General features: G+C 34.0%; 1 protein-coding gene across 19 annotated transcripts in view; it reads left to right on the top strand.

Annotated features, from left to right (window-relative positions):
• Window positions 1-26291, top strand: part of Trip12 (thyroid hormone receptor interactor 12) — a 145469-nt gene that overhangs the window by 84744 nt on the left and 34434 nt on the right. For 8 of the 19 annotated variants that reach the window (XM_046439938.2, XM_058577467.1, XM_046439945.2 and 5 more), the window contains 13 exons: window positions 954-1049; window positions 10000-10148; window positions 13934-13969; window positions 14050-14145; window positions 15037-15129; window positions 15309-15470; window positions 17284-17352; window positions 17447-17612; window positions 20390-20507; window positions 20621-20780; window positions 22592-22745; window positions 23864-24092; window positions 24395-24513. In XM_046439938.2, the coding sequence (XP_046295894.1) occupies window positions 954-1049; window positions 10000-10148; window positions 13934-13969; window positions 14050-14145; window positions 15037-15129; window positions 15309-15470; window positions 17284-17352; window positions 17447-17612; window positions 20390-20507; window positions 20621-20780; window positions 22592-22745; window positions 23864-24092; window positions 24395-24513 (1647 nt within the window). Of the gene's footprint in view, window positions 1-953; window positions 1050-4369; window positions 4445-9999; window positions 10149-13933; window positions 13970-14049; window positions 14146-15036; window positions 15130-15308; window positions 15471-17283; window positions 17353-17446; window positions 17613-20389; window positions 20508-20620; window positions 20781-22591; window positions 22746-23863; window positions 24093-24394; window positions 24514-26291 lie in introns of those variants that run through there. The other 11 variants (XM_046439946.2, XM_046439949.2, XM_046439948.2 and 8 more) reach the window with 5 other exon arrangements.

Below are 26291 nucleotides of genomic sequence, written 5' to 3'. Positions count from 1 at the left end.
TCAGAAGATAAGCTATCTGCATCTTTAATTTTACCATGTAACTATAGAAACCCCATTTTTTTGGTTGTTTCCAAAATTGTCTTTATGATACTTGTGCAATTGGTTTTAATAACAAATCACAAACAGTATATTAAGCTAATATACTGGGGAAAAGCTTAATATATTGTTCCATTGAACATAATATTATAAATACATAATTGTTAATAGGTGCCAGATGCATTCTTAATGTATCTATGAAGGTAGGTATTTTGGTTTTGTTTTGTTTTTGCCATGATCTTTTTTTCTCTTTGATCACCTATTTTAAAATAAGTTGTATAGTAGTATATAAATAAATTCCAGATTTTTTATGTTATAAGAGCTTCAAAAAAAGTTACATTATAACTAGATGGCTATATATTTTTGTCTCAAGGACTTGACTTTATAATCTCCAATGTGAGGCTTACATTGTAAGAAACAACGTTTTTAAATCAGTTTCAGGTTGCTTTTACATTCCTAAGGAAATAGCAAGGAGTAGGATTCTCATGAACACATAAATTTTCTTACCTTTGGAGGTGACAAATGTCTTTAGATCATGAGATCAACATCTGATTGGGGAATAATGTCAGAGGGAAAGTGGGGCAAAGGTGTTTAAAGTATAACTTCAAAATAGATATAACCTTGGGTTTTTCTTGGACTATTAACACAGTTCCTGCTGGCACTGAGCTTTTAAAATTCTCCATAAAACTTTAAGATAACTTGAAGTTTGCACATGTATATTTTATGTTAATTACATTAATTATGAGGGTGGTCTTGGAAGTTTAATGTAGCCTCTCTTAAAATTCAGAATGGAAAGTGACATTGACTAACTCAATTATGTGAGATAAATCAGTTGCTTGACATTCTTAGGTAAGATCAGTTGCATTAAATCAACTCAATTACTCCCCCCCCCATCCCTGCCCTTCTTTTTTCTTTAGCTCTGTTAGAGGCCAGGGGTCTTCCTCCTCACCTGTTTGGTCCTCTTGGTCCTCGGATGTCACAACTTTTCCATAGAACAATTGGAAGCGGAGCTAGTAAGTGCATAACTAACTTTAAATTTTTCCTCCCTTGAAACCTCTTAATTAGTTAAATGCTGTTTTTACTATTGATGTGAATAAGTATGAGGAAGTTTTAAATTTTCATGAACTTTATTTTTTAAAATAGGGCACATGCACACACTCACTTTAAATATAGCATCTATTACATTTTCTTCTGTACTTTTATTTTTGATTGCTAAATTAGAATCATTAAAAACTAGCCAGATTTTATAGGAAGAGTGACTCAATTTGAACTCTATAAAAGTAAAGAATTTATATTGAGCAGCAATGGCATTTGATTGCACAGTTTTAATTCCATTTTTTATGGTTTAATAAACTGAAGCCTGTAAGACAGTTGAAGATATAATATGAACCTGAAAGATTTTTAGCATAACTCTGGTCACTACACTCATACCAGATTAATGTTTTTTAATCCATTGTAGTGAGTGACTCTTGAAATCCCAATTTTAGTAACTAAGAGCAGTTAAAATTACAGATCAAGTTATTTTTATTTCAGAGTATTATCTTTAGCTTCCTTAAAATTTATGTTTTATTTTTGTTAGAATTTCATTGATAGTGTTCCCATAGAATCAGGTTAATGTATAGACTTAAGACTTGCTTAACTTCAAAATTTCTGAAGTGTTATTGAAGCTTATTAGCCTCTGACCTTAATATGTGCCTTTATAATTTGTGTCAGATATTTCAATTTTTTTTTAAGGCAATGAAATGTGTGTACCTGCTTTTTTCAGTTTCTGGCCTTAATATTTGACAAGGAAATTTAAGAAGCAGCTGGTATTTTTGTTTCTGTTTTGTTTTGCTTTTGCCACCCTGACACTCAAATCTCAGATAATATATCCTCTTGTAAAGTTATCAACTCTTGAACATGGATATTAATTTACTCTATTTGGGAGGGGCTAGGAATGTACTGAATCATAAATAAGATAAGCAGAGCTGTTTCTCCCTGAAGCTTCCATGCTAGAGGGTGACCCTGGCAACAAACAATGACTATATAGTAAAATTTCAGAGACTTAAGTGAGGAAACCAACCATGCACAGGTCTGAGGGAAAGAATATGTGCAATCCTAAATCCATCAGAAATCATCAACTCATGGCAACATTGACGTCATTAATAGCCTGAAGAGTAGTTTTAATTAAGTCCTAGGCATTATTTAATCTGCTTATATTTGAATTTATAACTAAAAATAAGCTTATATTTAACATAACCACAGTGTTTTCTTTTTTAAGAAAAAAATATTTACTAAGTTCAAATATCTCCATCCTTATAAATTCATAGGAAATTTTGTTTCATTGAATCTGGATCAAAACCCAATTTATTAATGTGTTTAAGTTAATATGTTTAAGTTTTTTTATTAATAGAAATGTTATTTATTTTTTTAAACATTTATTTTTTAGTTATATTTGGACACAGTACTTTTATTTTATTTATTTATTTATTTATTTATTTTTAAGAGAGAATTTTTTAATATTTATTTTTTAGTTTTCGGTGAGGACAACATCTTTGTTTGTATGTGGTGCTGAGGATCGAACCCGGGCCGAACGCATGCCAGGCGAGCACGCTACCGCTTGAGCCACATCCCCAGCCCCTATTTATTTATTTTTATGTGGTGCTGAGGATCGAACTCAGGGCCTTACATGTGCCAGGCGAGCACTCTACCTCTGAGCCACAACCCCAGCCCAGAAATTTTATTTATTTTACCACTTCATATACTTCTTGGAAGAAAAGTGATCACAGGGCCTATATAAGGGTATTGACATTAAACATCTCAAATCCATGTTTAGGGTTAACTATTACACATGAAATTAAACCATAGATTAGAATTGGGGGATCAGTGTCATTTCTCTTTGTGCCCTTGACCTATCTTCAGCAAGGCCCAGCTCGTGTTTAATATTTAGTTTATTCTTACCCATATCCCTGCTCCCATATTGGTTTGAAATGAATCGCAAATGTTATATATTTTTATCTGTAAATATATCATGTAGCTCAAGGGTACCACTCCTTGAAGTAAACATACGCCCAGGCACATACACAGGTTACTTTTATCACACTTACATAATTCCTTAATAGATGCACAGTGTCAAACTTCCATTGTTTAGAATGTCTTAAATATTTCTTGGAAATTGGTAGTTCTGGGGGCTTTTCAGATTTGAGTGTAATCCTTCTCTCCTAACTGAGAAAAGGCTATTCAAAAGTGATAGTATACTCTTATATTAGAACTGCATGTCTGATTGTCTCTTAACAAGCTCTTGAAACTCAGTTTCAAGGTAACAAGGGTTAAAAGAATGGTGATACTTTAGGTTGAATAATTACTCTTCATTTATGAGAAGTAAAGCAATTTAGTAGAAATACATAAAAGAATATCTTTCCCTTATTTTCTATTTGCTTATTTAGGAGTATAGTCAATATTAGAAAAATTACTTTTCCCCCTTCATTTGCCAATTTTCAAAATAGTGGTTTGTATGTCTTCTACAGATGCCAAGGCTTTTTTGTGGGATGGGGGTGGATGGAGGGTGTACTATTATAAACAGTGGTTGAGACATATTTTAGATATTTCGTTGAGTTTCACTGATTCTTAAATTGTCCCATCATTGGATGATGTAATCATTTTTTGAGATATGCTTGAATTTTTTTTTTATATAACCTTAGTAGTGTTTGATAGCTTACTTGCTTTTTGATATGACAGAATGTACCAGTTCAGCTGACTTATTTTCCCCCAATCCCTGAAATAGAACTCTTGCTACAAACTCTTGGTTTCTTTTTGTATGAAATTATATTTAGAGATCACAATCTGGACATATTTATTGCTACTGGATTGAACATTATTAGTAAACTTTTAATGGACAATCTAGGATATAATTGTATTTTTAAACACCCCCCCCCCCCCCCGAAAGTTTATACTGATAAAGATGATTCAGGTTTTGGGCTGAAGGGTTTTTATTTATGTTAAATGCTGTTATCTCTCCATTCTCCATGCTAAAAGTTTTTATTGCCCAATGGCAATTACATTGTGACCCATTTGCTTTACCCCACACCAACTTCGTAAGATTCGAAAAGAATTATTAATGAGAAAGTTGTAACAATGTTTTTTTAATAGTTCTTTTTGTTCTTGAAATATAAGAATATTTGTGGTCAGCTTTTTTTCCTTTATAGTCACTTATTATGATTCCTGTGTTTGTTTATGCCACCAAGTGATTTGGTTCATCTGGCATTTATCTTTCTTTCTTTTTGGTACTGGGACGTAGACCCAGTTTGCTTCATAACTTCATAACCAGCCCTTTTCATTTTTTATTTCAAAACAGGGTCTCACTAAGGTGCCCTGGCTGGCCTTGAGCTTGCAATTCTTGCCTCAGCCTCCCAAGTTGCTGTGATTACATGTATGTGCCAGTATGTGTGGAGCTTTGATTTTAAGGGATTACTTTTTAAAATTTAATTTTGCTTTTATAATTGTGTAATAATTTACATGGTTTTAGAATTCAAATTTACAAATAAGGTATATTCAGAAATTCTTTTGCTGTCTCTTTTCCCTCTCTCCTCCTTCCACATATCAAACGTTTAAAATGTATGTCTTGTCCTTCTATTAATTTAAACAAAAAATCCTTATTACCCACTCCTCACACACTGCCTCTCTTAGATAAGAAAAGTAAGCTTTATAGATTCTCTCTAGCTCCTCATATATTGAGGGCAAGAATGAGATTCCCAATTCTTTTTGTAAAACTGTCATATTACTTCATTGTTTGGAAGTACATAGTTTATTTGACCAAATCTCCTATTATTAAACATTTGGGTTATTTCCAGGTGTGTTTGTTGTTTGCTGTTGATGTTTTTGGCTGTTTTTTTTTTTCCCTCCATGTTGCAGTACAGTAGAGCTTTTGCATTTTTTTCTTGTATTCAGACTGGATTTTCAGAAGCAACATGGAAGCGGGTAAATGCAATGCACTCACAATTTTGGTAGATGTTGTAAACTTGCACTATTGGAATCGTACCCCCCAATTTTTTTTGTTTCTACAGTAATGGGTGACAACTGTATGGTGTCACACTTTTGGATATATGTTTTTAAAATTTTATTTATTTATGGAGCCGTACTGGGATTTGAACTCAGTGGTGCTTTACCACTGAGCTACATCTTATCCATTTTTTGAGGCTTGGTCTAAGTTGCCAAGGCTGGCCTTCAACTTACTAGTCTGCTTTAGCTTCCTGAGTTGCTGGAATTTCACTGTACTTAGCATTCTTTTGGATTTTTTTCAAATGTACAGGTGCAAAATGGTAATTTATAGTTTGAGATTAATCAAATATTTTTAATAATTTTTTTCCTCTTTGATTAAATTTTCTTTGTATATTTCTTTAAGTAGTTACCCAAGAGATTATAATACATATACTTGTTTATTACAGCCTGCATTAAATTAATACTTTATCATATCCCAAACAGTGCAAAAACATCTATCCATCTTTCATATTGCTATTTTAATTTGTTAGACTTATATACATACTAGAAACTTGATAAGGCATAATTTTTGTTTTAGACATCCATATTCTTTCATTTGCTCTTTGCAATGCAAATTCCTTCTATCTGTTCCTTTCTTCTCTCAAGAATTGTTTTCCTCTAGCTTGAAGAACTTTTTTTCAAATAATGCAGGGTTGCTAATAATTTCTCTCTGGTTTTGAGAAATTCTTAATTTTCCTTAATTATTAAAGGGTATGTTCCTCAGGTGTAAAAATTCTCATCACTATGGAAGGCATATATAGTCTATCTTTAGCAGCCTTGTTGGTCTTTAAAGTCAGTATCTTTTTCCCTGTGACTTTTAAAAAAGATTTGGTTCATCTTTTTTTTTTAAATGGTTTGACTATGCTAGGATGAGGTGACTTTTCCTTGACACTTAATTTGCTTGGGCTTTGTAGCCTGTGAATATGAGATTTGGTATTTTTATTAATTTTGGAAAATTTTTGTCTGTTATTATATCAAACATTGTTTGGTTTTCATTAGCTTTTTGTTTTTAAACTTAGGGTCTCCTTTTTTTTTTTAATTCTTATTTTTAGGTGTAGATGGACACAACACAGTGCCTTTATTTTTATGTGGTGTTGTGGATCCAACCCGGGTCCCACCCATGCTAGGCGATGCTCTACCGCTGAGCCAATCAATCTCGCAGCCCCTTCATTAGCTTTTAAACTATTCTATTTTGCTTTTAGGAGTATCAAGATCATACCGTGCTCAGACTCTGGACTTTATCATCCAACTTGTTTTTTTGGCTGTGAGAATTTTTTTCTCTGTCCAGTTGCTGTTGACCATTTTCAAATTCAGTAATTTTTTTTTTCTGCTGTCATCATCATCTTTTGTTAAACCCATCAGTGAGTTCTTAATTTCAGGTGTGTGTGTGTGTGTGTGTGTGTTTTAAATTCTAGGCAATGCTTTCATTATTTCATTGTAGGTTCTAGTAGTGTTGAAATTCCATATATTGTTATTCCCAACCCCTTTTGTTATTTATTTTGAGACAGGATCTTACTCAGTCAGCCACGCTGGCCTTGAACTTGGATCCTCCTGCTTTAGCTTCCCTAGTAGCTGGGATTATAGGTGTTCACTACTACAATTGACTTTGTCCTTTAATTCTAATATTGTTCTTTTATTTTCTCTTTGTCCACCTCTTGATCTCAGTTCCACATTCCTAGTTTTTCATAAATCTACATTTTATACAAAAGAACTGAAGAATTCCCCATGTGATATCTTCTGCCAATGATGGTTTCCACTTTGTCTTTGAAAAATAAAGGGTCATAAGCTCATCACTCTTAACTCCATTCAAGACTTGAGTTTGTTTTTAACAGAATTGCAGTTTTGGTGTGACTCATTTCACCTGTGGCTCATCACTGGTGGGGCCCTCCCAGGATTTTTATTTAGAAACTTATAAATCTTTGTGTGCTCAGGGGCTTAAAAATGTAACAGATATCTTGGGAGATCTGGTACTATCTGTGTGCATTTGAGGAAGGCCGCCTCTGACTCTTGAGAATACAGAATTTTTTTTTCTGTTTAAAATCAAAATGTTTTATGTAGCCCCTGTTCCTTTTCATAGTTTCAGAACTCAGCAAATAAATCTGGTGGGGGTAGGTTCAATTCAATATGTTAGGCTACTTTGATGGGACTCAGCAAACTATTGCCCAACTGCCAAATCCAGCCTCCTGCATTTTTTTTTTAAATATAGCCTTGAATTAAGAATGGATTTTACATTCTTAAATGGCTAAACAATAATATTTAATTTGTGTCATGTGAAAATTAAAAGTAAAATTTCAGTGTCCATTAAATTGTTTTGAAACATAACCACATGCTTTTGTTTACATATTGTTCATGGCTGCTTTTGAACCAGGAGTTGAGTAGTTGCAGTAGAGACTGTATGGCCTGCAAAGTCTAAAATATGTTTCTGGCCCTGGATCGGAAATATTTGCTTGCTAACTCTTAACCTACAGTAGTGTTTCTCAAAGTGTGGTCTCAGTTTTTGAGTGAGGTTCCATGAAGTCCTTGTATGGAGTAAGGTCAAAACTAGTAATAGTAATTATTTAAGCTTATCTTTTTCTACGTTATTGATGTTTAAATTAATTGTGTAAATGTATGTTGAGTAAAACTACTGGTAACATATAAGAATAAAAGTAGTGGCTCCAACCTGTCCTCACAGTCATTGTATTCTTCAGGAAGAGATTGAATGCAGTCGTTTATTGCCACTCCTAGTTAATAATAATTATTATTATTCTAGTTTTACTCAAGGATATTCTTGATGAAGAAAGTTAAATAACTGAGTTAGGTCTTTATTTGTGAATTCATGTTGTTGTAATAATCTTTGTGACAGAATGGTGGCTAGTTTTTCATAGATTTCATCTCAAATAGCATCTCCACAGATTGAGTTTACAAGTAGAGTTGAGAACCCGGTTGTCCTTTATTAAGCTTGACATTAAGATGATTTGCCACAGATATCCAATGATGCCATCTTCAATTTATTTATTTATTTTTTTTTCCTTTTTTTTTTTTCCTTTGGTATCAGGGATTAATCTCAGGGGCACTTAACCACTGATCCACATCCCCAGCTCCTTTTATATTTTATTTAGAGACAAGGTCTCACTGAGTTTGTTACAGCCTTGTTAAGTTACTGAGACTGGTTTGAACTTGATAGGTACCTCAGCCTTCCAGGCCCCTGGGATTACAGGCATGTGCCACTGCACCTTGCCTGTTTATTGTTTTAATATTGTCATTTTCCACAAAATTTTATTTATTAATCTGTAATTCTAAACCCCCCTTTTAAAACATCAGTAGACAACTCAAATAAATAAAGTGCTGGGGCTGGGGATGTGGCTCAATGGTTAAGCGCCCCTGAGGTAAAGCGCATGCATAGCATACGTGAGGCACTGGGTTTGATCCTCAGCTCTACATAAATATAAAATAAAGATATTGTGTCCACCTTTAACAAAAAATATTAAAAATAAACTTGCTTTGGCGTTTCTCATTTATTTTTAAGAGTATAAAATGGCACTACATCCAAAATATATTGGTATGAGTTGGATTTGCTTTACATATCAGAGAATATATTCTTTTAGTTTTGGCTTTCTTTTATTTTCAATTTGGCATGTGTTCTTTTTATCTCATGGTGTTGGATGATATTGGTCTTGTTAAAGAGATTCATATACTTTGAATTACCAGCCCAGATATAAGACCCCTGTTGAAGGGCATTGTGTAATTTTTTCCATTTTAGATGGTTGTGCTGTTTAAGATACATTTAATATGAATTTCTTCATCCTTTTAAAATGAATTTTGAAGCAACTTAGTGCCCCCCCTCCCCCCTTTCACATAGACACAAAAATTACTGGAAGTAGAGTATACTCTAACTGGATGTACTTTCAGATCAACACAAGACAGGTAGTCAACAGTAATTGTGGAATTCATTCATAGTCACAGTCTTAAATAATAGAGAAAACACATCTTCCAAGGATCACCATGTGCACTTTTTATCTCCCCTGCAAAATTACTGAAGCTTAATTACAGTAAGAAACTTTAGGTTTTGTTGTGAATTACAAATTGGTTAACAGTGTCCCCCAAATATCCCCCCAAAATTCCAAATTTTTTGCATTTAAACAGTTACAATATGGAGTAGAAAAACCTGATAAACAAAGAGTAATGTGAAAAGGTATAAGAAAAGAAAGGGCTTGAAACATCAACTTTAGGCTTGGTAAACATTAATTGGAATTAATTATGGTTTCATGTAGGAAAATGTCTGTGAAAAAATGAAATGGCTTTTTGACTGTCTTATTAAGCTTGGTGACAACTCATTTCTCAGTGGTATTTGAGTGTCAGTTTTTGCCAATTGTTTGGATGATGAAATTTTGTCTTAAAGTGGGAAATACTTGATAGCCAGAACCTACACATGAAATGAGAGAAGATGTAAAGGCTATTTTGATGTTTTTACAGAATCCTTTGTTCTTTCTCACTCTTCTTTGTTAGATGTATTATTCTATTTGGGTTTATTTTCTTACCCTTTTTTCTGTTGCTTGTATCCCATTTATTTTGGTGGCACATATTTAGAGGAATATAATGTTTCCTTTGAAGTCTTGGTTTTTATTATTGCAGAAAGCTTTTACTTGGTTGTTTATTCCTTTAAAAGTAGGTGTATTAAAGCTGTTAGGTCATAGTATTTGTTTTTGCTGTTAAAAAACTAATGAGCTTCTCTCAATCAAATGACAAAAAAAAAATTGTGTGAATAACAAATAAGGCAGAACAGATCCAACCAATTTGATTGTTCTTTGACTATGCTAGTAATGTGTATTGACCTATAATAGACCTAGCCTTTAGTTGCAATCCAAGGAAGATAAATCAGCCACTTATCAGTTAGAGTCTCACCTTAAACTAAGCAATACTTTCCTTAAATGTTTAAATAGAATTTTTTTTTTCCCCCACCTGAAGGTTCTAAGGCCCAGCAGCTTCTTCAAGGACTACAAGCCAGTGATGAAAGTCAGCAGCTTCAGGCAGTGATTGAAATGTGCCAGCTGTTGGTCATGGGAAATGAAGAGACACTGGGGGGGTTTCCTGTTAAGAGTGTGGTTCCAGCTTTGGTAAGCATATGATGTCCCTTTGTTTCATCTTAATTGTCCTGTGAAGGTTCTTGAGCTTATTGTCATTATAATTTTAATACATGATAGAACTAAGAGGAGTCTGTACGTAGGTACTTTTATCTTGTGCTTGTAGATATTAGGAATGATGGCTAATGATAACTTAATGAAAGTTTTTTTTTTCCTTTTTTCTTGTTTTGAGGTTCTGGGGATGAAACCCAGGGCCTTGAGCATGGTAGGCAAGTGCTCTACTAGACTATTTTTTGATGAAGTTGCTTGATACTTGATAATGACTGGTTTTCCATTTTTAAATTATGAATCCTGTCAATAACACCTTGACTCTTACTGTGTTAAATGTGTAAGACTGTTTTTGGCGGGGTTGGGGGTGTACCAGGGATTAAACTCAGGGGCACTCAACCACTGAGCCACATCCCCAGCCCTATTTTGTATTTAGAGACAGGGTCTCACAGAGTTGCTTAGCACCTCACCGTTATTGAGGCTGGCTTTGGACTCTTGACCCTTCTGTCTCGGCCTCCTCAGCCACAGGGATTACAGGCATGCGCTACCACACCTGGCTAATTGTGTAAGCTTTTTGTTTTAACCTCCTGATCTATGGGGCAATAATAACAAGAAACTCATTTTGATTATTTTGTGGACCGGAAAGGTTTAGTGTTTGGTAAGCATGTGCATGAAAACAGTAGACAAGCCAGTATTGCCATATAGATCCTTCCAGTTTAAAAGGCTTTCATTTTTAAAAAGGTTTTATGTTAAGAGGAAAAAAAAAAAAGACCTTTTTTTAAAAGTATATAAAAAAGTTTATATTGGTTCATGATTCTGGAAGTCCAACATCTAGGGACTACATCTAGTGATGGCCTTTTTGTTGTCAAGAGTCTTGAGGAGAGACAGGAACCACACTTATCTTTTCTGGTTATCTCCCACCTTCCATTTCTTTTATTGATGCATTAAAGTTGTATATTATGACATGCACACAATATTACAAGATAATTTGGCCAATATCATTCCCCAGTGTATCTCCTTTCCTTCTTCTCCCCCCTCTACTATCCGTCCCTTTACTCTACTGATCTCCCTTTGATTTTTATGAGAAATTCCTTATCCCCTTTCCTTTTTCCTCTTTAGCTTCCATATATGAGAGAAAACACACGACCTTTGACTTTCTAAGTTGGGCTTATTTCAGTTCTACTCATTTTCCTACAAATTACAAAATTTTATCTTTTGGCTGAATAAAATTCCATTATGTATATATGCCACATTTTCTTTTTGCATTCATCCATCAGTGGACACCTAGTTTGGTTCCGTAGTTTGACGATCAAGAATTGTGCTGCTGAAAACATATTTATGTATGTATTGCTATAATATGCTGACTTTAGTTCTTTAGGATAGATACTGAGGAGTGGTATAAGTGGCTTATATTTGTAGTTTTCTGAAGAATCTCCATACTGATTTCTATGCTGGTCTTACTAATTTCCAGTTCCACCGATAGTGTGTTTCTTTTTCTTTGTTATTTTTTTTTCCTGTCCTATTTAGTGTTTCTTTTTTTTTTTTAACATCTCTTTAGCTTTTATTATTGTTTGTTTTCTTGATGGCTGCCATGCTGACTGGAGTGAAAATGTCATCACAATATAGTTTTGATTTATATTTCCCTCGTCGCTAAGGATGTTGAACAATTTTTTCATATATATTTCCTGGCCATTTGTATTTCTTTTGAGAAATTAATTTAATTTAATTCCTTTGCCTAGTTATTAATTGGGTTGATTTTGGAGGGGGGCGTATAACCTTTGAGTACTGTATTTCAGATACTCTGTCAGAAGAGTAGCTGGGTAATGGCAAAACCCTTATCAAAGGGTTGGGGATGGTGTTGCTAAGTATGTAGCTCAGTGGCAAAGTACCTATGGGTTCAGTCCCCAGTAACAAAAAATGGATGAATAAAGCAACAAAGACTTGAACTAACTTTTGCTATTTGCTATCAATAGTTAAAATGAAGAATCAGTGAAGTGTAGGAAGAATTTTGGGAGGATGAGAATACCTGGGATTGAACCTCAGGGGCACTTACCCATTGAGCCGCATTTCAGCCCTTTATATTTTTTATTTCGAGAGGGTCCTACTAAGTTGCTGAGGCTGGCTTTGAACTTGCAATTCTCCTGCCTCAGCTTCCTGAGCTGCTGAGGTTATAGCCATGCGCTACCGGGCCTGACAGGAGGAATGTTGACACATAATTGAATTTACTTAATTTTCTGCTTATTGAAATATTAAGTACTTATTAGATTTGAGCCTTAGATGATAATAATACTGACTATTAATGAGTTGTCCAAATTTATCAAAAATAGATATCTACCTATTACCATATACTCATGTAACCATAAATAGTCATTTTGGCTTATGGGAAGCTATAACCATTTGTTCCATACATATTCCATCCAAAAGTTGGGCACTTACTACTCTTTCTGTTAACATGACAACCCTTGCAGGTTAGACTTAAGTGGTTGATTGTAGGTGATTTGAGATATTCAGTATTGTTTGGTCCTAAAATGTGAGGCCTGTGGGTATGTATATTTTTTGTTTTAAAACAAAAGTTGTTTTCAGGACCTGGTATGTTAGTATCCTGTACCTGGTATGATTCAGAGCTGAGAAGATACATATTCAATTGAGTATTGTATTATGATATGTGATGTCTGTTATTGTAGTTAGACATTTAAATTAAAGGATACTTTGACTTGTCTTTAGTGCATTTGAAATTTTCCATTGCTCTTAGAAAACAATGAATTGACTGCCTTACCTCCAAGGAGGAAATTTCTTTGGTGAGTCAGATTTCAGGAAAAAGGAATATATACTGTTAGCAGTTTTGCATTCCTTTTTTTTTGAAAAACATGGTTGAAATCTATTCAGAGTCTTTTCCATAAAAACAAATAAAATCAGGTGTGCAGAATCACTTAGGTGGAGTAATTACATTAATTTGTCTTAATCAGTTTCTGTTATGATCAGTCTTGTTTTCAGAATTTTAAGCTGAACTAAACGGTGCTTATTGTTTAGAAAGCTTGTTCATAAGTGTTGTAAGCTGTGATCCTGAAACTGGGCTAACACTTACTCTTTTTGTTTTTGTGGTGCTGGGGATTGAAGCCAGGGCCTCCTACATGCTAGGCAAGTTCTCTTCCACTGAACCACATCCCCATCCCTGTGCTGACATTTGCACTGATATACAAATGTCAGTGCAATTTTAGTCTCTGTGCATTTATCTGGAAAATATTTATTAACAGAGATAAGTCTCCAGTGATACATTAGTGGGATTCTGAAGGGGGTTAAATCCACCCAAAGGTTGGGTTATAAGCAAGAGAAAGGATTTGACTTTGACCTGGGTCATGTGGTGATGTTTAGCAATATGCTCAAATTAGAACTGTAGCATGTAACGAATGCCATCCTAAATGTGCTTGTAATTTGTGCACGGTCTTCTAGGCTTTACCTTTATGTTATTTTTGTGAGGTAAAAGTCTTGGATTAATGCTTTTCAGCCAGGCACAGTGGCCCACTCATGTAATCCCTGTGGCTCAACAAGCTGAGGCAGGAGGACCTTGAGTTCAAAGCCAGCTTCAACAACTTAGACCCTGTCTTTAAATAAAAAGTCTGGGGATGTGGCTTAATTGTTAAGTGTCCCTGGGTTCAATCTATGGTATAACAACAACAAAAAAGAAACCTTTCCGTTTCAGTTTAAAGAACAAGAGATGTTTCTAGGGCTATTCTAAGAATATAACTTCTACTTTGTTGTCTTTTTAACAGATAACATTACTGCAGATGGAGCATAATTTTGATATTGTAAGTATATATTGTATTTTTAAATACACTTTTTAAGTTTTGCTTTTGAGTTTTTGAGTAAAAGCCTTCTTTCTTTCTAGATGAACCATGCTTGCCGAGCCTTAACGTACATGATGGAAGCACTTCCTCGGTCGTCTGCCGTCGTTGTGGATGCTATTCCTGTCTTTTTAGAAAAGGTAGACCTGGGGAACAATTTAAAACTCTTGAATTCCAACTTTCATTAAACTAAAGTATATCGTTTAGCCAAGATTCCAGAAAAATATTTCATGGTTTACAGACAATTAGTTTGAAGCTAATAAATCATTTATAAAATCAGCCCCATATTACAATTTTTAGTAAGAACAGATACCACATTAGTATAATATCTTTAAAGAACATCCCAAAGGGCTTGGTTAAAAATAATGTTTCTAGAAAATCCACCAGTGAAGTTGACAGCTGTTTATATCCTATCCTTATTGTGTAGCTGAAAAGGTTGAGGCAGAGTGCCTTGATTAAAGACATAAAATTAAGTCAGTGGAAAAGGACAGTTTTTTTCATATGGTGTATGTATGTTGTGCTTCTGGTTTGCCTTATGAGTCTGTCTTTTGATGTAGGATCTCAGTATGTGGCCCAGGCCTATCTTGAATTCCTGGGCACAAGTGATCTTCTCAGCTTATTCTCTTGAGTGCTTGGACTATAGGTGCTTGCCAATATGCCCAGCTTATAGGCCTTTTTCAGCACAGTAAAAGTTGTTTTATTTGAAAAGCATGGAACATGGTGTATAATTCTAAACCTGATTTTAAAATATTATTATGCAAAACAACTTGCGTATTTCAAATGTGAAGATTTATTCTCTACATAAAATGTATTTTCAGTATCTCAAAATGAAACAAATTAATTGGGAGGAAACTATTATTTGGCTCCATTTTATAGCTTAAGCTCAAGGAACTTGTTTCTTATGGTGGGTTTCATGTTAGAGACTGAGTAGATGGGTGAAAATTAGAGAAAATTCTGTGTTCATGTAGAAGTTAAGTTATTGGAAAAGAACTTAAATGATAACCTTAATTTACTTATTTATATTTTCCCAGCTGCAAGTTATTCAGTGTATTGACGTAGCAGAGCAGGCCTTGACTGCCTTGGAGATGTTGTCACGGAGACACAGTAAAGCCATTCTACAGGCAGTAAGTGTCATTACTAAAGGACTATATTTCATTCAGTGTTGTATTTTAGATCTGCATTTGTACTGATTCTGTGATTGCAATCACTGTAAGATGCACACTTTGTTTCCAAAGTAATTAGCTAGGCTTTTTAATAGTTTTTTTTGTTGTTCTTGTTGCCTTAACAGTTTTCTGTATTTTAGGGTGGTTTGGCAGACTGCTTGCTGTATCTAGAGTTCTTCAGCATAAATGCCCAAAGAAATGCACTAGCAATTGCAGCCAATTGCTGTCAGAGTATCACACCAGATGAATTTCATTTTGTGGCAGATTCCCTCCCATTGCTAACCCAAAGGCTAACCCATCAGGTAAATTATGAACCTATTTTATGTGTCACAAAATAGTTTTATTATGGTTATTCCAACTAGTACTATAAATCTTTGAATGGGGATAACTTTATTAGGTTACTGTATAATATTTTGGTGTATTTACCCAAATTAATAGTTATGTGTGTGTGTTTGATATTTTTAATTATTTTGATTTTAAGATTAATTTGTTATTGTAGAAAACCTTAAGTGTTTACTATGTGATATGATCAGAATTTATTCTGGAAAGATCACCTTTTCTTGAAAGGGTAAGGATGGGATCAGGTTGAGGATATGGATTAACAAGACCAGAAGAGAGACAAATCTGTCCCAAATAGAAATGAAAAATGTAGACTGAAGCTGTTTGGCATTGGCGAAGAGTAGTCATGTAGAAGGTAGAATCAAAGGACTAGAATTGGTGATGCAGTGTGAAAAGCAGGTTTGTAAATTTCAAGGTTGTAGAGAAACTGAGTTTTTAAAACTGTAAATAAATGTTTGGCATAGAATGTACTTCCTTCTGATATCTCTCTCTCTCTCTCTCTCTCTCACACACACACACACACACACAGAGAGAGAGAAAGTGCGCGCAATACAGTAATGTTTTACAATTTTGTTGTTATGCTGAAGATAGTTTTAGAAATCTGGCTTTAAAATCACCCAAAGTATGCTTAAAAATGTGGGAGATTAGGTACATAAAATATGTTCGAATAAATAAGGGATTTATGTAAGATGGATAAATGATAATGTACATTGAGTCATCCCTGAAATTTTTATTTCTAACATGATCAAGACAGAGTAATGCCATTCACTTTTTTCTTTGTTCTTTAAAATATAGTTGACTAAGGTAATCTTTTTATAGGCTAAAAATATATTCTCTAATTCATTGTGATAATCAGTACTGTATAATGTCCTTATTTAGAAATAAGATATAAAAATCAGGGAAGTTAAATACTTGGCCACTATTTGGTAGCACTCTTTCTGGTGTTACATAGTGGCAGTGAAAGGTGTAGGGCTTTATAAACCTCAATTTCTATTTTTTACAGAAGTAAGTCTATTTTTTATGTATGAAGTCCACTTATAAATTAGGAAAAAACAAGGTCTATCAAAATATTAGTGAAACTAGTAAAATATTCTTTCACTTATTATGAGGATTATTATAAATGTTTTCTCTAGAGAGATCATTGTAATTTTTATAGTGAATAGCAACTTGTTTTAATAGTAAATCATTTCTCATTTTGTAGAATTGAATCTTTCCTAGAATGTTTTTATATGGAATATAACAAATCTACGCACAGGTTTTGGCATTATCAATATAGTTTGTCCTTTGGTATTTGTGGGGGATTGATTCAAGCCCTCTTCTTCCCCCCCCCCCCCCCCCTTTAGAATTTGTAGATGCTCAAGTCCTGGCATTCCCCTGGTTCACAAACTTAGACTTAACTATTTCTGCCTTTTTAGTGTGTATATATTTAAATATTTCTATTTGGAATATTTAAAAATATTTATTGACATAGCCTTTATTTTAGGTATTTGATTACATAAGTTCAATATTTATTCTTCCTTTACTGTGTTTTTGCTTTTCATCTAGTATGGTCTTTATGGATGAGGGTAATTGTTAAATCAGTATAATTGATAGTACCAACGTTACCTTACCTAGGCTCATTTATGTTTGAATAGCTTATATCTATTAATTGAAGTCCCCTCAGAGAATTAGGAGTTAAAAAAAAAAGATGATATAGTGTATTATCTTTTTGTATGATGTATGACCATGCAAATTTTTTTTATTGATAAACTTAATTGTCCTTCTTTAAAAAAATAGGACAAAAAGTCAGTAGAAAGTACTTGCCTTTGTTTTGCACGTCTCGTGGACAACTTCCAACATGAGGAGGTAATCAGCATTTTGTCATTGGTCATACTTTACTAAAGTTGTTGAGTTATCAAACCACAATTTAACCTTTTTTTTTTTTCTTGTGTTCATGAAGAATTTACTCCAGCAGGTTGCTTCCAAAGATCTGCTTACAAATGTTCAACAACTGTTGGTTGTGACTCCACCAATTTTAAGTTCTGGGATGTTTATAATGGTAGTTCGCATGTTTTCTCTGATGTGTTCCAACTGTCCAACATTAGCTGTTCAACTTATGAAGCAAAGTAAGTGCTGTTCTATGACTGCATTTTAAGCAAGAAAAGTTACTTGTTTTTCATTGATAAGTAAAGTCCACATAAGCCAAACAAGAGATTTTGAATGGCATAGGATATTAAGGAAGAAAAATATTGGGTTGGGGATGTAGCTCAACGGTACAGCACTCACTTAGCATGAGCAAGGCCCTGGGTTCAATTTCATAGGGTTGGAGCAGGGAGTCATGGAACATACATATATATGGATGGGTGTGTGTATGTATATAAAATTTATATTGGACAATATATTAATGTTTCTAACACAGAATTTTAATACTGTCACTTAAAATATTTAAAAAATTAATCCTTGGTGATTTGGGGCTATTGACCCAAGATCATTGATTTCTATATAATATGAGTCATACAATAGTTTCTCATTAGAATTTTGAGTTTTATTTTATCAATAACTACTTGTATTCAATTTTTGGGTACTAAAATCATTTTTCCCATATTATATTTTCCAGCAGCTTATGTGATTCTGGAATGTTTTCTTCCCTCAAAAGCTCAAAGTGTTTTACTTTATTTGCTAATTTTGTGTTTCCATACCTTACCCAGTGTTCAGGAAATAAAATTTTATTGTGTTAGTATTGCATGCAGTTGATTGTTTCCTGCCTTAAACCTTTGATTTCACAAATTAATGTCAGAGGATTGGGACTTCAGAAAACATATTTTGTTTATTTCTAGTAGAGTATTGATCACATTGTTGGAACACCTATAATTATGATTAATTTCATACCCATAATTCTGATCTCTGAGGTATTATTTTGGGAGTCAGCAATGCTATTCACTGATAAAGTTGCTTTTGGTACATTAGTTCAGACAGTATATTTAGCAGTATAATATTTTCTTTTTGGGGAAACTTCAGTTTTTATGTAATTGAATTTCTTGTGAATTAGTGCATTGGCACAGAACTTGATAGAAAGACCAAGTGTTTGTTGAGGAGACTAATTGAAAAGATTAGTCTTTCCTAAAAGTACTTCAGAGATGACTGTTTTGCCTGTGTCATGAACAGCAAGCTCTTGGCCTAAATAAGACTAAGAAAGATTTAATTCCTTCTCGAATAGTCTCAATTCACTTTTCTTACTATTAAAGTTCCCAGGAGCTCTTTGAACTTTATATTAGCTCAGAATTTCCATGACTTCGATTTCACAAATTATCTGCAGCTGTTGTGTGGTATAGTAAGTAGTACATACAAGTTTGGGAAATTACTGCTTTACTTTGTTTTAACATTTTGGAATTTAACATGATGCATATTTTCACCTCTTTAACTCCCAAGAAGTTTCGCACACATTTATCATGTGGGCTGCTAGACATAATTTTTTTTCCCTATATTGATATCATAGAGGAAATGTGGACTTTTTCTGTTTATCTATGCTTCTGGTCATTCAATTTCTTAAAAAAAAAAAAATTCAAGAATTGATGACACTTTCCTAGCGTGTGCAAGGCCCTGGGTTCTATCCTTAGCACCACATAAAAATAAATAAATAAAGATATTGTGTCCAACTACAACTAAAAAATAAATATTAAAAAAATTGATAACGCACAATTTGTGTGTGTGTGTGTGTGTGTGTGTGTGTTGGGGGGAGTACTGGGATTGAACCCAGAGGCGCTTTACTACTGAGCACCAACCCCAGCTTTTTTTTTTTTTTTTTTCCTTAAATTTGGCTACAGGGTCTCAGTTTCCTGAGGCTGGCCTTAAACTTTTGGCCTCTGAAGTCACTGGAATTACAGGTGTGCACCTGTAATTCACATTTCTTGAAAAAAGAAAAACTACCTTTTTAAGAAATTTTAATCACTTTCAAAATTGTGTGTTTTTGCATATCTGTAATAATTACAGAAACACAAACACACACTAGCAACCAACAGAGACTCAGCTCTGTCCTCAGATTTCGTCCACAGAGTGACTAAACCTGTGGAGACTGGAAGTTCTTTCTACTCACATTATCAATGCACCTGGGCAGTTTTCATGCAGCATCTTCTAGAAACTGATTTAATATCTTCTGGGAATGGAAACTTATGTAGAGAATTATTAAAATGAGCCTCTATATGAAGTTGATAACTAAGCAATGTCACATAAGGCAGTGGCTTTCCTGATCATAGTAGGGAAGCTCCAAGTGTTCCCATGTGCTACATTAGATCCTATTTGCCATACATCTTCATTATATTTGAATCAAAGGTATATATATCAGTGTATGTGAATGTCAGTATGTTGAGTATACTTTTGTACAAAATGCTGTACTCCTTAAGGAATGTAGTAAAAAATTTCTCATTCTCAGGTTAGATGGATGTAATTTCAATTAGGAACCCAGCTAGAAGGTTTGGATTCAAGAGTGAAGTCCTCAGAAAGAAATGATTAAAATCTACATAAAATTTCTTCTTAGGTTTTTATTGTAGTTAATTTGGATTTTTTTTAACTTTAATTTTTGTATTATGTTGTTTTATAAGACAATGTGATTGTTTTCCCCTAGGGAATGATTTATTCATCCCCCACACCCCCTTTCTCTTTTTTTGGTACCAGGGATTCAGGGGCAGTCAACTACTGGGCCACATCCCCAGCCCCATTCTGAATTTTATTAGAGAAACGGTCTCAGTTGCTTTTGATAAGGCTGGCTTTGAACTCAGTCCTCCTGCTTCTGCCTACTGAGCTGCTGGGATTATAGGCATGTGCCACCATGCCAACTTGATTGTATCTTAAATTAGGTACTACAACTAATTTAATAGGCTTTTGTGTTTTCTTGCTGGTTTCACAGACATTGCAGAAACTCTTCACTTCCTGCTGTGTGGTGCCTCCAATGGAAGCTGTCAAGAGCAAATTGATCTTGTTCCACGGAGTCCTCAAGAACTATATGAACTGACATCCCTGATTTGGTAAAGATGGGGCTAATAATAATTCTGTAGTTTGTGAGGTTATTTTAGAGGTCTAACATTCACCCATAGTTCAGGAAGCTACTTATTAAAATAATTGCACTTTTTGTTTTCAGTGAACTTATGCCATGTTTACCAAAAGAAGGCATTTTTGCAGTTGATACCATGTTGAAGAAGGGAAATGCACAGAACACAGATGGTGCGATATGGCAGTGGCGAGATGACCGGGGCCTCTGGCATCCCTATAACAGGATTGACAGCCGGATCATTGAGGTAGTAGTTTCATTGTACCATTTAAATATGTCTATTTTGGTGGATAGTGGGTGTAGGGATGGAATGGGAGGTGGGTGTGTATACTTCGGTGTGCTCAATTTTGAATTAACTTAAGATTCTCTCATTTTGTCTCCTGAGAACAAGGTCCTCATTTCTGTTCAGGTCAGAAAACATGATGTTCTAGTCCTGCTTCTGCTGCTAACTACCTGATTGACTTGTTGCAAGTAATTTAAGTTCTTTGTTCCATAGTTTCCTCATTCTTGAAAGGAAACATTGGAGAAATTAGGCTACATGCTTCTAAAACATATTTACTTTTACTTCAATTCAAAAGAAATATCCCACAAACAGATTTACATACCTCAGTATTTTTTAAGAGCTACAACATGAAAACAAATATCTAGCCCTGGGTGAATGATAAGGAAATATGATATATATGTAAACTTATAATTTGGTTATTAATGGGATAGCTTTTGATGACTTAAATGAAAAATATGATACATAAAAATTGTGTGAATCTTTTGGGAACTTCATGAGAGAGAAGAATAATACAAAAGGAAAGTACCAAAATGTCAACAGTGATTTTTTTTTTTTTTTTCTGGCTAATTTATTTTGATATTTCATTTCTATTTCTATACTTAATGTTTACACTGAAATATTTTTTTTAAATTCTCAAATCAGCAAAATGTTTGCCACAGCTTTGAAATATTTCATTGAGATGTTATGTATCCTTCACTAGTATTTTCTATATATAAAATGCCTATAAATTTTATTTTCTAATTTCAGCCTTTCATATTTGAATATTCTTGGAACATCACACTTCTTTAAAAGACATCTGTCTTTAAAGATGTTTTCCAGTTAGTGTCTGAAAATGAATTTTTGAAATAAAATTTAACCATCGACATACATTATAAAATCAAAACCTCTCATGAAGAAATCTAAATTCATAGGGAGGCTATTAGTGAAAGTGAACTTTGCTCTTTTGTGCATTGTTAGCCTTAGAATGTAAGCAGACTACACTTGCTAATGGTCTTCATCTCTTAAGTGTTCTGTTTAGCATTTTCCTGGTAATTGCACTTCACTATTAGCTTACTCTCTTATGTTTCCTAAGAGTCCTTTCTTACATTCAGTCTTGCAGTGCCAGCCTAAATTGAACTCTAAAAATGAATGAATAATCTGTGGCTTGTAAGACTGTCTGAAGTCAAGCAGTGTTCCATCTGCTATGTGCAACCTTGGAGATTACTCTCTTAGTTTTACTTGTGTTCCTTTGGATCTGAGAGTACCATTTAAATGTAAAGTCTTCTTTGTGTGGGACAATTGTATAGGATCATTTTCTTTAAAGGAGGATATTGTGGATTGCAAAGAATTCATTATATAAATAATCTTTCTGATTTAGGAATTGGATTCTAAGATTATGGACAATAAATTTTTTTCTCTCAGCAATATCTTAAAAGCTTTCTTTAAGTTGGGGATATGGCTCAGTGGTAGAGCACTGGGCAAAAAAAACTTCTTTAATGTAAATGGTAAAATGGAATCTTCATGTCAGTGTTGCTACATGGCTTTATGTTTCATTAGAGTTTTATATGCATTTATGTCTAAGGGTGCCTCATAGGAACTTAGGTATATATCTTTGTTTAATTTAAAACGATTTATTGAATAAATGAATTTTGTCATATCCACACTTATTAAATCTTCCATATTCTGTTATCTCATCATCTAAGACCTGATTGGGGGAATGTATGGAGGGTTCCCGCTGTGTCTTAAGGTAATGAATTTCTCCATGTTTATATTCAAGGTTTCTCTTTCTTTGCTCTCAGGCAGCCCATCAGGTCGGTGAGGATGAGATAAGCTTGTCCACTCTGGGACGAGTTTATACTATTGATTTTAATTCTATGCAGCAAATCAATGAGGACACGGGAACAGCACGTGCCATTCAGAGAAAACCTAACCCATTAGCCAATACTAACACTAGTAAGTACTTTGGGTGTTAAAATAGTGCTATACTGTACTGTAGGTAGTGTTTTGTGTTTGCATAATAAATAATTGTTTCATTAAATATCCTTATTCAGCTTAAGGCACTTACTAAGAGTAATTTATGGGTTTTTTTGGTTTTGTTTTTGCTTTTTAAAAATTATGTTCCTTAATTGATCAATGAACCATATTACTTAACTCTGGTGTCTTTCTCACAGTGATGTCTCAGAACTGGCCGATCCTATTAACTCTCTAGTTTTATTATTGTTTTTATTTTATGCCTTCGTGACAAAATTCTCTTCTTCACTGATGAAGAGAACAGATGATAGTGATTTTTTTTTTTCATGTTTCTGACACCCACCCATCCCCTGCACCCACCCCTTAATTAAGAATTTCTCTCATAATTTCCCCTGGAATTCAGTCCATTGCTTTTTCAGCTCTAGTTTAGATTGCAGTGGTCAGCAAATATTTTTTCGAAATGGGTCGGAGAGTAAATATTTTAGGCTTTTTAAGTCATAATTCTCTATATTGGCCAGTGTCTTTGTAGTTCAAAGCAGCCATATACAATATACAAACCAATGTGCATGGTTTGTTCTAATAATATTTTATTTACAAAGCCAAGTGATATATTGGGCTGGACATACCAGACTTTTTCCAACTCCTGGTTCATCATTTACTTTTTCCCTATACTACTTTTCCTCTAAGCAAAGTGTGACAAAATCCCCTGGTTTATCCATTTTATTTAGCTTTCAGCTAAATACTTTCCATTTCTTGGACTCTGCTTATTTCTTAAAAATGTTTTATTTTGTTAGTATTGAAATTTCCCCAGTATTTCTCTGAATTATGTATTAGTTAAATAAAGTGACATGGTGTGGTGATATATATACTTCATTATCTTCAGCTGGCTATAACAGTCGATAGTTTCCTGTGTATGAATTTTGACCTAGTACTATTTTTAGTGTGTAAACCACAGTTGAATTCAACAATGAAAATAATGTTCTATAATGAAAAAATTTTCAAGCAAATAATTACATTGACTTAAATACTTACGTTGTGTATTGTGTTTCTGAAATCTTTTCACTTTAGAACTGTACTTTTTTTTTTATTTTTAATAACAGGTGGATATTCAGAGTTAAAGAAGGATGATGCTCGAGCACAGCTTATGAAAGAGGATCCGGAACTGGCTAAGTCTTTTATTAAGACATTATTTGGTGTTCTTTATGAAGTGTATAGTTCCTCAGCAGGACCTGCGGTCAGACATAAGTGCCTTAGAGCAATTCTTAGAATAATTTATTTTGCGGATGCCGAACTTCTGAAGGATGTTCTGAAAAATCATGCTGTTTCAAGGTGTGTTCATGGAAACAGTAAAAACATTTAGAAATTCAAGTCTTTGCAAATAATTTCAGGAACCTCCAGAATCAGAATACAGAAAAAAATATGTACATGACTGGAGCATAGGAGCCCTATATTAATACAAAACTTTAATTAAAAAAGTATAAAATATAAAAGTTAAGAATTTAAGAAAAAATGTTAGAATGATGGCGTGGTTTCATGACAAAAATATTTTGTTCTCAAATTTAAGGTAGTATGGCCAAAAATAATGTCAAGTTCAGACAAAGTTTTTATATACGAATGCTTTCTTTTTTTAGTCACATTGCTTCCATGCTATCAAGCCAAGACCTGAAGATAGTAGTTGGAGCACTTCAGATGGCAGAAATTTTAATGCAGAAATTACCTGATATTTTTAGTGTTTACTTCAGAAGAGAAGGTAATGTCATTCCTTGTAATAAATTAATGATCAATCATTCAGTCTAGATAGTATTTAAGTAGAAATAGTTTTAAATGTACAGACAATATGAGCTTTTTAAAATACCAGATATTTACATAGTTAGAGCTTAAGTGCCTGTAGAGTATCTTTTATGTATTTCTAAATGTTTGTATATAATATAAATGCAGGTAGTATGCTTTTTAATGTAGTCAACTAATACTTAGTATTTTTCAATGAGTTGAATGTTTCCTTAAATACTAAATTTAAAATCAATTATGGACTTTTAACATAGAGGTAATATATGACCACCCATAAAGATTCCTTCAGAAAGTCAAATGTTGCTTTGTTTTTTGTTTTCTAGCTATTTTATTTTTATTTGGTCTTTTTAGTTATACATGACAGTAGAATGTATTTTGACATATCACATATAAGTGGAGTATAAACTTCTCATTTTTGTCGTGTACGTGATGTGGAGTTAAAATAATCATGTATTCATATATAAACATAGGAAAGTTATGTCCAGTTCATTCTACAGTCTTTCCCATTCCCATCCCCCTTCCTAATTCCCCTTGTACAATTCAGTGAAGCTTCACCCACCCCTACCCGTTGCTCTGTTTCTTAGAATCATATCAACACACCAGAAAAATTCTTGTTAGAGGATATATTTTTTATTCTTTTTAAAAAAATTTTTAGTTTGTTATATATGTCAGCAGAACACATTTCAATTCATGTTACACATATAGAGCACAATTTTTCATATCTCTGTTTGAATACAGTGTACAGTCATACCATTTGTGTCTTCATACATGCACTTAGGGTAATGATGTCCATCTCATTCCACCGAGGATGTATTTTTTATTTTGTGGATAATGGAATATTTTAAGACTTGGAACAGTCTTCTAGAATGCAGTTTGTCTAGTTCTTCAGTTTGCACCATTTGAATGTCAAAATCAACCTGGTAGATCTGGTACTTTTCCATTTTTTTCATGAAGATTTCAGAGATAAACCTATCAGTATTACCTAATTGATCAAGAAGTTCTTAACAGAAAAATTTTTAAGCCTTTCTGGTCTTTTAGGATATTAAGGTCTTATGGAGACATGGGAAAAAGTTATTTTCTCCCTCAAGTAATTTAGTTTCATTTTCTATTCTTTTGACCATTTTTTCTTCGACTGTGTTCTTAATTTCTTCATATCTTGAGAATGAAATAGATAACCTAATATAATAGTATTGAACAAAATGGGAAGAGGCTTTCATCATTAAAGTAGGTTTCATTTAAATAACACTGTTTGATTTCCTTTTGGGGCGGGGGTGGGGGGATACCAGGGATTGAACTCAGGGGCACTTAACCACTGAGCCACATCCCCAGCCCTTATTTTGTATTTGGAGACTTAGAGTCTCACCTCGCTTTTGCTGAGGCTGGCTTTGAACTAGCGATTCTCCTCTCTCAGCCTCCCAAGCTGCAGGGATTACAGGCCATTGCCACCATGCCCAGCTTTTTCTTTGTTTTGAACAGTTTCCTTCCTTCCTTCCTTCCTTCCTTCCTTCCTTCCTTCCTTCCTTCCTTCCTTCCTTCCTTCCTTCCTTCCTTCCTTCCTTCCTTCCTTCCTTCCTTCCTTCCTTCCTTCCTTCCTTCCTTCCTTCCTTCCTTCCTTCCTTCCTTCCTTCCTTCCTTCCTTCCTTCCTTCCTTCCTTCCTTCCCTCCCTCCTTCCTTCCTTCCTTCCTTCCCTCCCTCCCTCCCTCCCTCCCTCCCTCCCTCTCTTCTCTTCTCTTCTCTTC

Source organism: Marmota monax, unplaced genomic scaffold, assembly GCF_021218885.2.
Source record: "Marmota monax isolate L192 unplaced genomic scaffold, Marmota_monax_Labrador192_F-V1.1 WCK01_AAM20220418_F8-fsc00041, whole genome shotgun sequence".
NCBI lineage: Eukaryota > Metazoa > Chordata > Mammalia > Rodentia > Sciuridae > Marmota > Marmota monax.
This window is presented reverse-complemented; position numbering and strand designations above follow the sequence as displayed.